Source organism: Typopeltis vanoorti, chromosome 18 (assembly GCF_054136105.1).
Source record: "Typopeltis vanoorti isolate ZY-2024b chromosome 18, IOZ_Tvanoo_1.0, whole genome shotgun sequence".
Classification (NCBI taxonomy): domain Eukaryota; kingdom Metazoa; phylum Arthropoda; class Arachnida; order Uropygi; family Thelyphonidae; genus Typopeltis; species Typopeltis vanoorti.
The window spans coordinates 94,386,907-94,399,260 of record NC_143566.1 but is presented as its reverse complement, the minus strand read 5'-3'; the positions used below and the strand labels follow the sequence as shown (position 1 = coordinate 94,399,260).

The 12,354-nt window shown below is 35.9% G+C and overlaps 1 protein-coding gene across 2 annotated transcripts in view; it reads left to right on the top strand.

The window, feature by feature from the left end:
- Nucleotides 1-12,354, top strand: part of LOC150096953 (eukaryotic translation initiation factor 2-alpha kinase 1-like) — a 261,883-nt gene that overhangs the window by 238,065 nt on the left and 11,464 nt on the right. For both annotated transcript variants that reach the window (XM_090408147.1, XM_090408148.1), the window contains exons 16-17: nt 2,911-3,048; nt 7,298-7,393. In XM_090408147.1, coding sequence (XP_090264273.1) covers nt 2,911-3,048; nt 7,298-7,393 — 234 coding nt within the window. The remainder of the gene's footprint in view (nt 1-2,910; nt 3,049-7,297; nt 7,394-12,354) is intronic.

Here is a 12,354-nt window from a genome sequence, read left to right as displayed (position 1 = left end):
TTTAATCCTTTATCCAAGTCTAAGCAAACAAGTTAAAGATACTAAATATAATTATTTGGTATCTTGAATTTATTTGTTTAATGTTTTTTCATTCATTTTCTATATCAGTATCTTCATTTATTTTCATTGTATGATTTGTAAGTCTTCTTTGATATAGTTCTCTGATACTATCTTGCTGTAACAGTTCTATCTTAAATTGCTCATGCTATTGTTTTTCTGCTTTGTATTGTTTCTATTTTTCTGGTTCGAGATCTTAATAGTACTGATTAATAAATAATGGTCTGAATCAATAATACATCCTCTGTATACTCTGCAATTTCTTACCATCTTCTTTAGTTTTTCACCAACTATTATATAGTCAATGATCATTGTATATCCTCTGGCTTCTAATGTATATTTATGTATGTTTAAAGAAACTGTTGGTGATTTTCAAACTATTCTAGACACAAATTCCCTGAATTCTCTTCCATTATTATTTATGGAGACTATCTATTATTATTTATTTTAGAGACATAGATACATGAAAAATATATGGAAGAAATGATTTTTGACATACCTTTTGTAGGATGTTTGAGGTTGTCTTCTTTTGAAGCAGCATGAGACATATAACGCTAAACATTTATATAACATTGCACCATAGGCATCAGGAGGGCAGAGCCCCCCCCCTAGTTACTATATAAAACATTATCCTTGTTTGAAGTAACTTCTAATAAAATTACTATTTTAATTTGTTATGAATTAATTTGTTCTTAACTCATTAAAAATTTTTGTACGCCTGGCTAATGCTTCATTCCACCCGGCTGGTAAAAATTTTTGGGGAGAACACTGCATAACGATATGTGCTTTGCATTATGGGATACTAAGGCAAGTGATGTGAAGTCATTAGCTTCTATATATGAGTTGCCCCAGTCCTGAAAATACTTCAAGCACAAACTTTGCTTACACTTGGATAAAGGATCAAACCAAGTATATAATTTCTTGGTATCTTTAATTTTTAGAAGAAACCTGTGGAGTATTCATAACTATAAATTCACACGTATGCCACAGTAATTAACTTTTTTTACAGCCCAATAGTATATAGTCCTTAATCATGCTACTGTATACATAGAGGGATCCCAATGTAAGCATGCACATTAATGTTTTTTTTATTGTAATTTCTATTTTTGTTTATAACTGTATTGATGATGTCTTATGATACTTAAGGTGAAATATTTACATATTAAAAAGTTAATTACTGTGGCATACGTGTGAATTTATAGTTATGATTACTCGTGGAATTAATTACCATTTCCTGTATTTCACCAAAGTCAAATTGACATCAATCAGGAACAATACATGGGTGTAGATATGTGTACACAAGCATTACTTGAATAAATGAGACTGGAGAAACCATGCAAGACATAATTGTTCCACCTAATAGATACATTTGGATTGATGGCCTGGAGATGAGCATTTTCCAGATGTGAGGCAGTTTTATGCATCCAGTTTATTGAGGTTAGGATATTTTTTTTTTTGAAAGTTTATTTTTCACTTGGTTAGAGTATAATAAAATTAGTTTAATCCTTTATCCAAGTGTGAGCAAACGAAGTTTGCGCCTGAAAGTATCTTCAGGACTGGGGTAAGGTTGTACAACACCTTTGCAACTCATTGCAAAGGTGGAGCAAGCTACCAACACTCCTATCTCAGTATCTCCTATAATGCAAAACCCATCTCCTTGCGGGTATGTCTAATGTTATGCATTAAGGGAAGGGCCACTACCCAGACTAGTTTCGACCTTTATTGAGCTCTCTTCAGTGGGAGCCAGGCCCAAGTGGAGATACCAGGCCGAAGCATTAGCAGGTCATCTCTACCTATAGGAGTTGCCAAATTTGGCAAATCCTATAGGTCATCTCTACCAGGCCCAAATGGAGATACCAGGCCGAAGCATTAGCAGGTCATCTCTACCTATAGGAGTTGCCAAATTTGGCAACTCCTATAGGTAGAGATGACCTGCTAATGCTTCGGCCTGGTATCTCCACTTGGGCCTGGCTCCCACTGAAGAGACCTCAATAAAGGTCGAAACTAGTCTGGGTGGTGGTGAAATCCCTTAATGCATAACATTAGACATCCGCAAGGAGATGGGTTTTGCATTATAGGAGATAGGAGTGTTGGTATGTTGCTCCACCTTTGCAACAAGTTGCCCTGGTGTTGTACCACCTTACCCCAGTCCTGAAGATACTTTCAGGCGCAAACTTCGTTTGCTCACACTTGGATAAAGGATTAAATTAATTTTATTATGAGGTTAGGATAGTTTTTATAGCAGAGGCAATTCAAGTAATAATCTTTCATATTTGTGTTTGCTTCTGTGAGGCATGGTGGCTTTCTTCTAGCAAATTCTCTGTCAGGTATCCAAATCATGGTTTGCTAGTCCTAAAAGTACCAGTATGAGTAGCAAGCAGTGTTTAAGTTTAAAATTATGATACTTGCTGCTGAAGTAAGATTTACGGATTCGATTCTGATTACTGACTAGAAACTTTTCCTAGACTTTTTTTAATTTTCCAACTTATTCCAGAGATAGTTGATCTTGGTACCATTAAGTAGGGCTTTCCCTTCCAAAAAGAAGTCTGGTTTTTAACCTTGACATGTTTGCAAAATTCACCATAAACATACAAGCATATACAAATAAATGATATTCGGGAACAGTCATATTGCCTTTTATCTTACATGAAAAATGCACTGAGTGGCAGTACTGATTCGAAGTGCAGACCAGTTGATTGCATAGTTTCTCAAAGTGTGGTCATTTGTATTTGAATTATAAGCATTTTATAGAAATATTCTTCCTTTATTAACATTTTAATAATTTTTTTTAAGTATAACATTTATGTTAATTCTGTCTCTAATTTACTGTTTTTTATATTTATTTTCACACAGGCTGATATTTATAGTCTAGGAATTATATTACTAGAAATTCTTCATCCATTTCAAACAGTAATGGAACGCTCTAAATGTATTGAAAATGCAAAAATTGGGACATTTTCCAAGGCTTTTTTAGAAAGGTGGCCAGACTATGTGAGTATAATGTTTTATATAATAATCTCTCTCTCTTGAATTGATTAGGTTTCAACAGTTAGCACTACTTGAGCTTCTTCAATTGCACAAGTGGAAACATTGTTTCAATGTATTATTAACGTTATTATCTTTAATTTCAGCTAAACCTGAAAGTGTCCCCAATGAGAATTGTGTCATTATTTGAACTGGCTGACCAGCCTGGAATGACTGGGATATGATAAACTTGTATCTGAATAATTCCTCTGCCTTTGCCTCCTAGAGCCCAGGAAGGTAAAAAAGCTTTCATAAATGGGCTTCTTAGCATTTTCTAAGCACCTTAGCTGTTGGATTGTCTGGAGCTTATTCACATACACCTTTTTCCTTCACGTAACCTTGTAGGAGAACATTTGAGCAGAAATTAGGATGCTGCAGCTAGAAACATGAACACCTGTCATAGAACAATTTGTTTCATTTTTTCTTAAATAATATTTGTATAGTTGAGTCTACAATTTACTTGTAAAAGCTGCTCAACTTTAATTCTTTTTAAACTTTCTCACATACTTCTTTTCAATGTAATATCCATTTTTATCCTGCTTAGTACTAAGTAATGGTCACTTTCAATTTCAAATCCTCTGTATACTCTTATATCTTGAATAAACATGAAGATATCACTATCAACAATGACATAGTCAATGAGACGTTTCTTGTATCTTCTCTCCATGTGAACTTATGCACATCTTTATGTTGAAATATGGTGTTAGTAATGACTAGTCTGTGTCCCTGAGCAGATGTCCAGTAAATACTTACTATTATTATTAGCTTTGCCTTTTTCTCTGAATTTTCCCAAAATGTTCCTATATACCTGGTGGAATTAATTTTCTACTGTGATGTTCAGATCTTCAACAAGGATCACTTTTTCCATTTTCTGTATGTTATATGCCTGTTCTAATGACTCAAAATTCTTCTACTTCTTCCTTGGAAGAACCTTCTGTGGGAAACTTATTTGTTCCCATCTTCATAGGCACAAATAAGTTTCATTGTCCACTTTCCCATTTTGAAGTCTGCCCACATAACTACTTGAAACTACCTTCCAATCAAGAAGTTTATCTTCATGTTTGGTGGGAGAATAACTTTGGTAAACAGTAAATCCAGACAGCACCATGGTATTAGAAGCAGATAAAATTGCTCAAATAATGAATGCTCGCTACACTAAGATATATCAACCAAGTGCATGTGATTCAATTTCGGCATGACAGTGGGATAATTTTAGAGCAGATTTTAGAGAAGTCTGTAAGAACTTGTGTATAGAAATGGATTGAAAGACCAGCTATACTTTGCAAAGAACAGCATGAGTTTACTAAAGGGAGGTCACATTTTATAATGTTATTGCTGAATTGGATAAAGGGGATGGATATACTGTGATACTGTTATTACTACTTAAGTGTGTGGACCATGATTTCGAAATCGTACAAATGAGAAGAAACACTCACCAAGTTTTTGTAAAACAAAATCAGTACACTTACACGTGTGTTCTTTTAGTAGCACACACAATGTCAAGTCAATAGTCTATCTCCGACCATGTTCTCTGAAGCATGTCATGGGTGATGGAAGACGCAGCAGCAGAAACGTGATGTTTCAGGTTCTCTAGGCTGTCCACTTCAGTTGCATAGACTGTGCCCTTCACATACCCCACAAGAAAAAATCAAGTGGGGTAAGGTCCGGTGATCGTGGTGGCCAGGGAATTGGTCCTCTACATCCGATCCACTGCTGAGGGAAGATCCCTGTCAAGAGTTACACAGACCTCCAAATGCCAGTGTGGCAGAGCACCATGTTAAAAGAGGATGTGCAGTTGCAAGTCTTTGAGTTGTAGAAAGATGAAATTTTCCAGCTTGTCGAGGTAAATCATTTGTCAATATTTCCATAAAAAAAAGGGCCGATGATAGCATTACACCACACCAGACGTTTACCTTGGGACTGTCTGCATGCATGTGTTCCATGACACAGTGAGAATTTTCACTTCCCCATATCCTGATATTGTGCCCATTGATTTTTCTTCTGATATGAAAAGTGGCTTCGTCCAAAAAGCAAATCTAGGAAAGAAACTGGATTCTTGTCTACACGTTCCAGAATTTCAGCTGCAAACATTACTCATTGTGGCTTATAATTTTTTGCTTGATTTCCTGCAACACCTGCACATTGTACGCGTGTAGACGCAACTTATGATGGACGACATTGTGGAGTGGGGTATTTGCAGTTCACATGATGCTCTTCTAATGGATTCGATGGGCTTTTCGCAAATGTCTTGTGAATCCTCTCTACCTTCTCTTCCAGTGTTGGCTGCTTCTCTTCTCCATGTTGTTTTGAAACGTTTCCTGTTGTTAAGAAATTTTATTTCCACAAATGGATACTCTTGGGGTCAGGTGCAGCCTTTTTTGTATGCCTGATGGAACTTAATGCTGTGCTGCTTAGATTGATTTCAGCTCAGCTAACTACCACACAACTTGCGCTTTCTCCACCCCTGACACCATGTTTAAAACTATGACAGCCCTGTCCATCAGTACCACCACATCATGATGCAGGAAAAAATTCTAGATGAAACTTGTATAGTCTCTGGATTGTTTGAACAACTCAAATCTTACATATTTCTGCATTTTGATTTTTTGCTGTTCTTTGAAACTAGGGAGGTCCAATGTGGACTGTGCTTACTAAATGATTTGAATAAACTATAATAGTGGACAAGTGAAGGCTGTCAATTCAATGCTGGTAAGTGTGAAGTTTTGCACTTTGCATGATGAGATTTCCAACAGTATGTAAATTGATGGGATCCTCGCAAAATACAGCCAGAGGAGAATTGTGATGTTGAAACAGCATCACAATTCTTGATATGCAAAGGATAAGGAAGTCATTTTACCTTTTTACAAGGCCTTGATATGTGAGCACCTGAACTATGTGCAGATGTGGTCACCTGGGTTCAGAGGGAATAAAAAAAACTGTGGAAAGGGCAAAGAAAACCCAGAGGGAGATACCAAGGTTGAAGTAATACAGAAGTCATATATATCTCATATACAGGTAGCCAAAGGGTGCTCGACCTTATTACTAAAAATCTCTGGATGAGGGAAAGATCTCCCAGGTCTGACTCCCACTGATGAGACCTCAATAAAGGTTGAAACCGGTCTGGGTATTGGTCCTTCCCATTATTCATAGCATTATACACATCTGAAAGGGGTGCACTTTACATTATGGGATACATACTAAGGCAACTGATATGAAGTCATTAGCCTCTATATACAAGTAGCTCAGACGTGAATATATTTCATGCACAAAACATTGTTTTGCTTCCTTGGGAAAAGGATTAAAACCAAGTATATAATTCCATAGTATCTTTAACATTTACTTCAATCATTTGGAATTCAACTCTCTGACCAGCTATTATATGACCAGGCTTTCTGAATCATGTAGCATATACTCACTGTAACATTTTTTACTTCCACATTTGAGTATTTCTTGTCAAATATCATCTCTAGCTGCCTTTTGCAATTTCAAGTTTTTAATGTGTTTTTTTTTTTAATTTTTTTTTAATATCAAGTATTGATATTTACTTCTGATTGCAATCTTTCAGAGTAATTGTGAAACATCTATAATATCTTCATCTATTTATCATTTTAGATTTCCTTCGCAGTATTCTTTCCTGTAAGGTTTTCAATAGCCATATTAAGAAGTCGCAGTTTCCAGCTTCCCATTTAAGAAGTTTTATCTTTGTGTTTTTGTATTGAATGATGTAGTTCTCCTTTCCTTTCCCTTATTACTACTGTCATGTTATAATGATTGTATAGGATTACACAACTTTAGTTCTGTTTCCTCTGCTAGCTCTACCTTATTTTGATTGTTACATCATGTTATTATGTATCTTTTACAGATGTTTCAGTAGTGATTTTTCAGTCTCTGGTTTCCCTTTGCATTTTTATCCCCTGATTTCCTTGGGGGGAGGGATGCAGTAGCTTTATATAACCTGGTGATATCCCCCATCCAGTGTGATATCTGATTATCTTGTGCCATCATAATATGTATAGTTTCAGCCTGTACAGAATGAAATATATATACATATACTGTATATCCAAAATTGTAAATCCATCTTTTGTTGTGCACTCAATGAATACCTTGAAATACCTATGAAATTGTGATGATTAGATAGAACCTCTAGCTAGTTCTCTACATCTCTTTCAATTTCCTGATTGTTTATATATATAAATATTCTTATTTATATTTATAGGCCAAAATTATGTTAAAAATCTTAGACAGAGACCCTGCAAAACGCCCTTCGGCAGACGAAATTTTGAAATCTGATCTGTTTTGTGACAAATCACAGGTTAGTAAACTTCTTCATTATGTTGTAGGATTAAAGGCATTTAAAATTTTAATTTTTAAAATATATTTATCCATTTTTAATGATAACTGAGGCATCATTTTGTCTTTTATTTATTTATTTTATGTTGAGTCCATATACGAGAGATTGGTTGATCAGCCTACAGTACATTAGTACCATGTATGGGTAGTCATTTGGGAAAGGAGATACTTGTTCATATTTGATTTAAACGACTGTATATTGTATTCCTTGGGGAACACAACAGGGGGAAGACTGTTCCACAGTACAGCAGTTTCAAGGATGAAGGAGGAAGAGGAAAAGAAACTTGTTCTGTGGGTTTCAAGGTGTACTGTGAAGGGATGTTGAGCAGCAGCTGCACATCTTCCAATGAGCTTAGTACTAAGTGGGGGAAATTATTGATACTATTTCAGATGAACATTTTCAATCGAAATATTTGTAGAATACGCATATTGCAGAGACCAAGAGTCTGTGTGAAAGTGGGGGGAATGACTCAGTAAGAGACAGGTCATTAATAAGTAATTGCTCTCCTCTGTATTGAGTCAAACATTTTGAGGGAACTTTTGGGACCCCTACTCCAAATGTGAGAACAGTATTCAATAGCTGAACAGATTTGTGATTTGTTTAAGGTTAACAGCTGTTCGGGGGTTAAGTAACATATTGAGCAAAAGAGAAATCCTAGTTTTTTAGAAGCTACTTGTTCATATTTGATTTAAACGACTGTATATTGTATTCCTTGGGGAACACAACAGGGGGAAGACTGTTCCACAGTACAGCAGTTGCAAGGAGGAAGAGGAAAAGAAACTTGTTCTGTAGGTTTCAATGTGTACTGTGAAGGGATGTTGAGCAGCAGCTGCACATCTTCCAATGAACTTAGTACTAAGTGGGGGAATTATTGATACTATTTCAGATGAACATTTTCAATCGAAATATTTCTAGAATACGCATATTGCAGAGACCAAGAGTCTGTGTGAAAGTGGGGGGAATGACTCAGTAAGAGACGGGTCATTAATAAGTAATTGCTCTCCTCTGTATTAAGTCAAACATTTTGAGGGAACTTTTGGGACCCCTACTCCAAATGTGAGAACAGTATTCAATAGCTGAACAGATTTGTGATTTGTTTAAGGTTAACAACTGTTCAGGGGTTAAGTAACATATTGAGCGAAAGAGAAATCCTAGTTTTTTAGAAGCTGAGGATGCAATGGTTGGGATGTGTTTATGCCAGGAGAGGCTTGATGTCATGGGTAATTCCAAGAAGAGAAATCTAAAATTGTATTGAAATTTGGGTTTTGTCAAAAATAATACTGGAAGGAAATGGTTCTTTTTTTATGAGAAATAAGACAGAACTGGGTTTTATTAGCATTGAAATTGACTAGGTTATCTGAACCCCATTTGAGGATGGCTTGAAGATCAGAATTGAGGGTGGGGTGGTCGATGTTCTGTAGGTTGAGGTGAGTTGTGTAGAGTAATGTTTATCAAATGAAAGGGAGGAGTATACAATGTGATGTCACCTGCAAAACTGTTTATTGTGTTGGAGGTCAGCTGAAGTAGGTCATTGATATATAACAGGAAGAGGGTTGGTGCAAGGACAGAACCTTGTGAAACCTTGGCATTGGTTGAATGGTGAGAGGATAAGGAACCATCCACCACCACACATAGTGTGCATCCAGACAGAAAGCTAGCCATCCAACTACAAAAGTCTTAAGACAGACCAAACAATGGCAGCTTGCTTAGTAAGCCCTTGTGCGCCGGACCCGGTCAAACACCTTAGAGATATCAAGTGCAACCACTTGAGATTTGCCACAGACTTCTCCATGGCATTTGTCCAGAGATGGGTGACATGCCAATCAACAGGATCCTGTTGATCAGCAGCAACAAAATCCATATTGATGGTTGTTTGTTACCTTGAAGGTAACAAATGACTGCCAAGGTAAGTGTAGGAGTTGGGAATTGATGATTTTTTCCATTACTTTAGACACAACTGAGGTGAGCGAGAGATGGCAGTGACTTGTCCCTCCTTGGGAATGAGTTGAATATAGGCCAATTTCCAGGCTGTGGGATAGGTACCAGTGGAGTAAGATAGTATATACAGGTGAAATAGGATAGGAGTCAGTTCTGGTGCACAGACTTTCAGGATAATTGAAGGAATGCCATCAGGACCAGGAGACTTTTTTGTGTGGAACCCCATGTGTGTGGAATTTAGCTTTCTAATTGTCTCTTTCCCTACTACTTTGCTTAAGTCCTTTTCACCTATGTTCATTAATGGTATTTCAGCATTCATCATTTTTGGTTTTCTGAATGGTTTCAAGATTTATGTTTTTGTTTGTTTGCTAATGAACTTTATGCAAACGGATGAAAATGGTTATTCCTCATCTGTTACATTCCTTTGGGACCATCAGTATACATGTGAAAGTGTCACCAGTGATGAGTAAACAAGTTTTGTAGTACAGAAAAAATCAAAAATTTTTTTGCTATTTGTGTTTTCATAACTTTCCAAAATTAGTTTCTTGAAAACTTGAACCTAGCAACAACAACATCATCAAATTCCTGACATGTACCCTCGGGGAGGGGGGGGGTTTACAGGATATTACATGAAAAACTTACATCATTACTAACTTCCTATTAGCAATTTTCCTCCAAATCAATCTGTTATCTGTCAAGACTCCAACATTATCAGATCTTATATTTATGTCTTCTAAGTCACTTTTTACTGTATAAATCCACCTATACTCCTTGGGTCTTTTTCCTGGCAAACACGTGTTTTGTTAATCTTTCCTCTACCATTCTGTGTTTAAGTGACCATACCACCCAAGATTAGCTCTGCTAACACATTCCTGGATGCTAATAATGTCACATTCTTTCCTAATATCCTCATTTTTAATATGATATTTCCATTGATGCCATCTGTTCACACCCCCTAGTCTTTCTGAGTACTCTCATATCTGTGGTCTCTAGTCTTTGGTCAAGTGTTTTATTTCTAACCTGGCTCTCAGATCCATAAGATTAAAATTGATTTAAACACCATCTTGTATACAGCTAATTTATTGTTTTGACTAATTTCTTTCTTATTCCATATAAATTTATTCAGACTTATTACCATACCAACTTCACTAATTGTGCTATCTATTTCCATATTTAATTTGCACCTTCACTCAGTATTGTGCCTGAATAGCTGAAATGGTTTTTTTGTTCTATAGGTTCTCCATTCACAATGCAGTTGATATTTTCAGTGTTTGTCTATTTTCATTGTCCTTATCTTGTTACTGCTGATTTTCATACCAAATTTATTACAACAGTTATTCAATTCAGTCAGGGAATATAACTGATACAGAGTATAGATCTTTGTTATATTTCCACGATTTCTCAACTATTTGTCATAAAGTGAAAATCTGATCCTGACAACCTCTATTTGGCCTGAATTCAGCTTATTCTTCACCAAGCTTCTCTTCCATGATCATTCTCAACCCTTTCTGAAGTATACTTGCATAAATCTTACCAGGTACACTCAGTAGGGAATTTCCTCTGTAATTTTCACATTCAGTTTTATTTTATTACTATGAGAGTGCTACTCATAGTAATAAAATAAAATTCCAGTCATCTGGAATTTGTCCCTCTGTCTAGGCCTTCTGAACATATATGGTCGAATATCATCTACTCCTGCTGCTTTTCCACATTTAAGGCTTTTGATGGTTTTTTCTACTTCAAGTATGGATATGTATTCTTGATTGTATGTCTATTGAGTGTTTTTTTACCACTGTGCTGTCACTACTTGTTTCATTTAGCAATTTTTCAAAGTAATTACTCCTTACATCAAGTATATCTTTTTCTCCACTTTTCATGTTACCTTTATTATCTCTAACTCCTTTTAAGCACTCTTTCCTCCATTTCTGAGCTTTTTTAACAGCCTCCAGAATATTTTGTTGCCTTACTAATATTTATTTCTGTGTTCCTGCCAAAGTCTTCTCATGACTTTTGTTTAGCTAGTTTTACACAGTGTTTAGCTTTTTTACATTTGTCTCTGTATTCTGTAAGAGCACAAGCTGACTTATTCACTAGGAACTTTTGTTAAGCTTTCTTCTTGTCCTTCACTGCTTATTTAACTTCCTGTGTCTGCCATGGAGTTCTCCTTTTTCTATTTTTGCAGACAACCTCATCATATGCCTCTCTAGCTGAATTAATCAATGTTTTCTTCAGAGCTTGCCAGTGAATTTCCAAAGTTTGTTGTTTCCTGTTCTCAAACTGTTTCATTTTTTCTTGAATAATGTTTGTGTATTTTAACCTACAGTTCACACCCGAGAGCTGCTCAACTTTTATTGGCTTTAAAACTTTCTTACATGTTCTTCTTTTTAATATGAAATTCAATTTTATCCTGCTCAAGACTAAATGGTGATCACTTCCAATTTCATATCCTCTGTACACTCTAGTGTCCTGCACCAGTGAAAAAACATCACTATCAACAATAACATAGTCAATGAGACTTTTCTTATTCCTTGCCTCTTCTCTCCATGTGAATATTTGTGCATTTTTATGTTGGAACATCATGTTAGTAATAACCAGTTCATGTCCTGAGCAGAAATCCAAAAGCTATTTACCATTATTATTAGCTTTGCTCTTTTCTCCAAATTTTCCCAAAATATCTGACAATCATTTCCTACTCTGCTAATTAGATCTGCAGCAAGGACCAACTTTTCCTTTTTCATTGTGTCAGTTGCTTTCTCTAAAGCCTCAAAAAATTCCTCTGCTTCTACCTCAGTAGAACCTTCTGTGGGACCATAGACATAAATATAAGTCTCATTGTGCAGTTCTCCATTCTGATATTTGCACCATCACTCTACTTGATAATGTTGAATACTGTAGCTACTCCTTCATTTCTCTGATTATTATTGCCTGGATATAACACTTTGTATTTATTGCTTAGAAAGATTTCACCAGTTTTTGTGTCAATC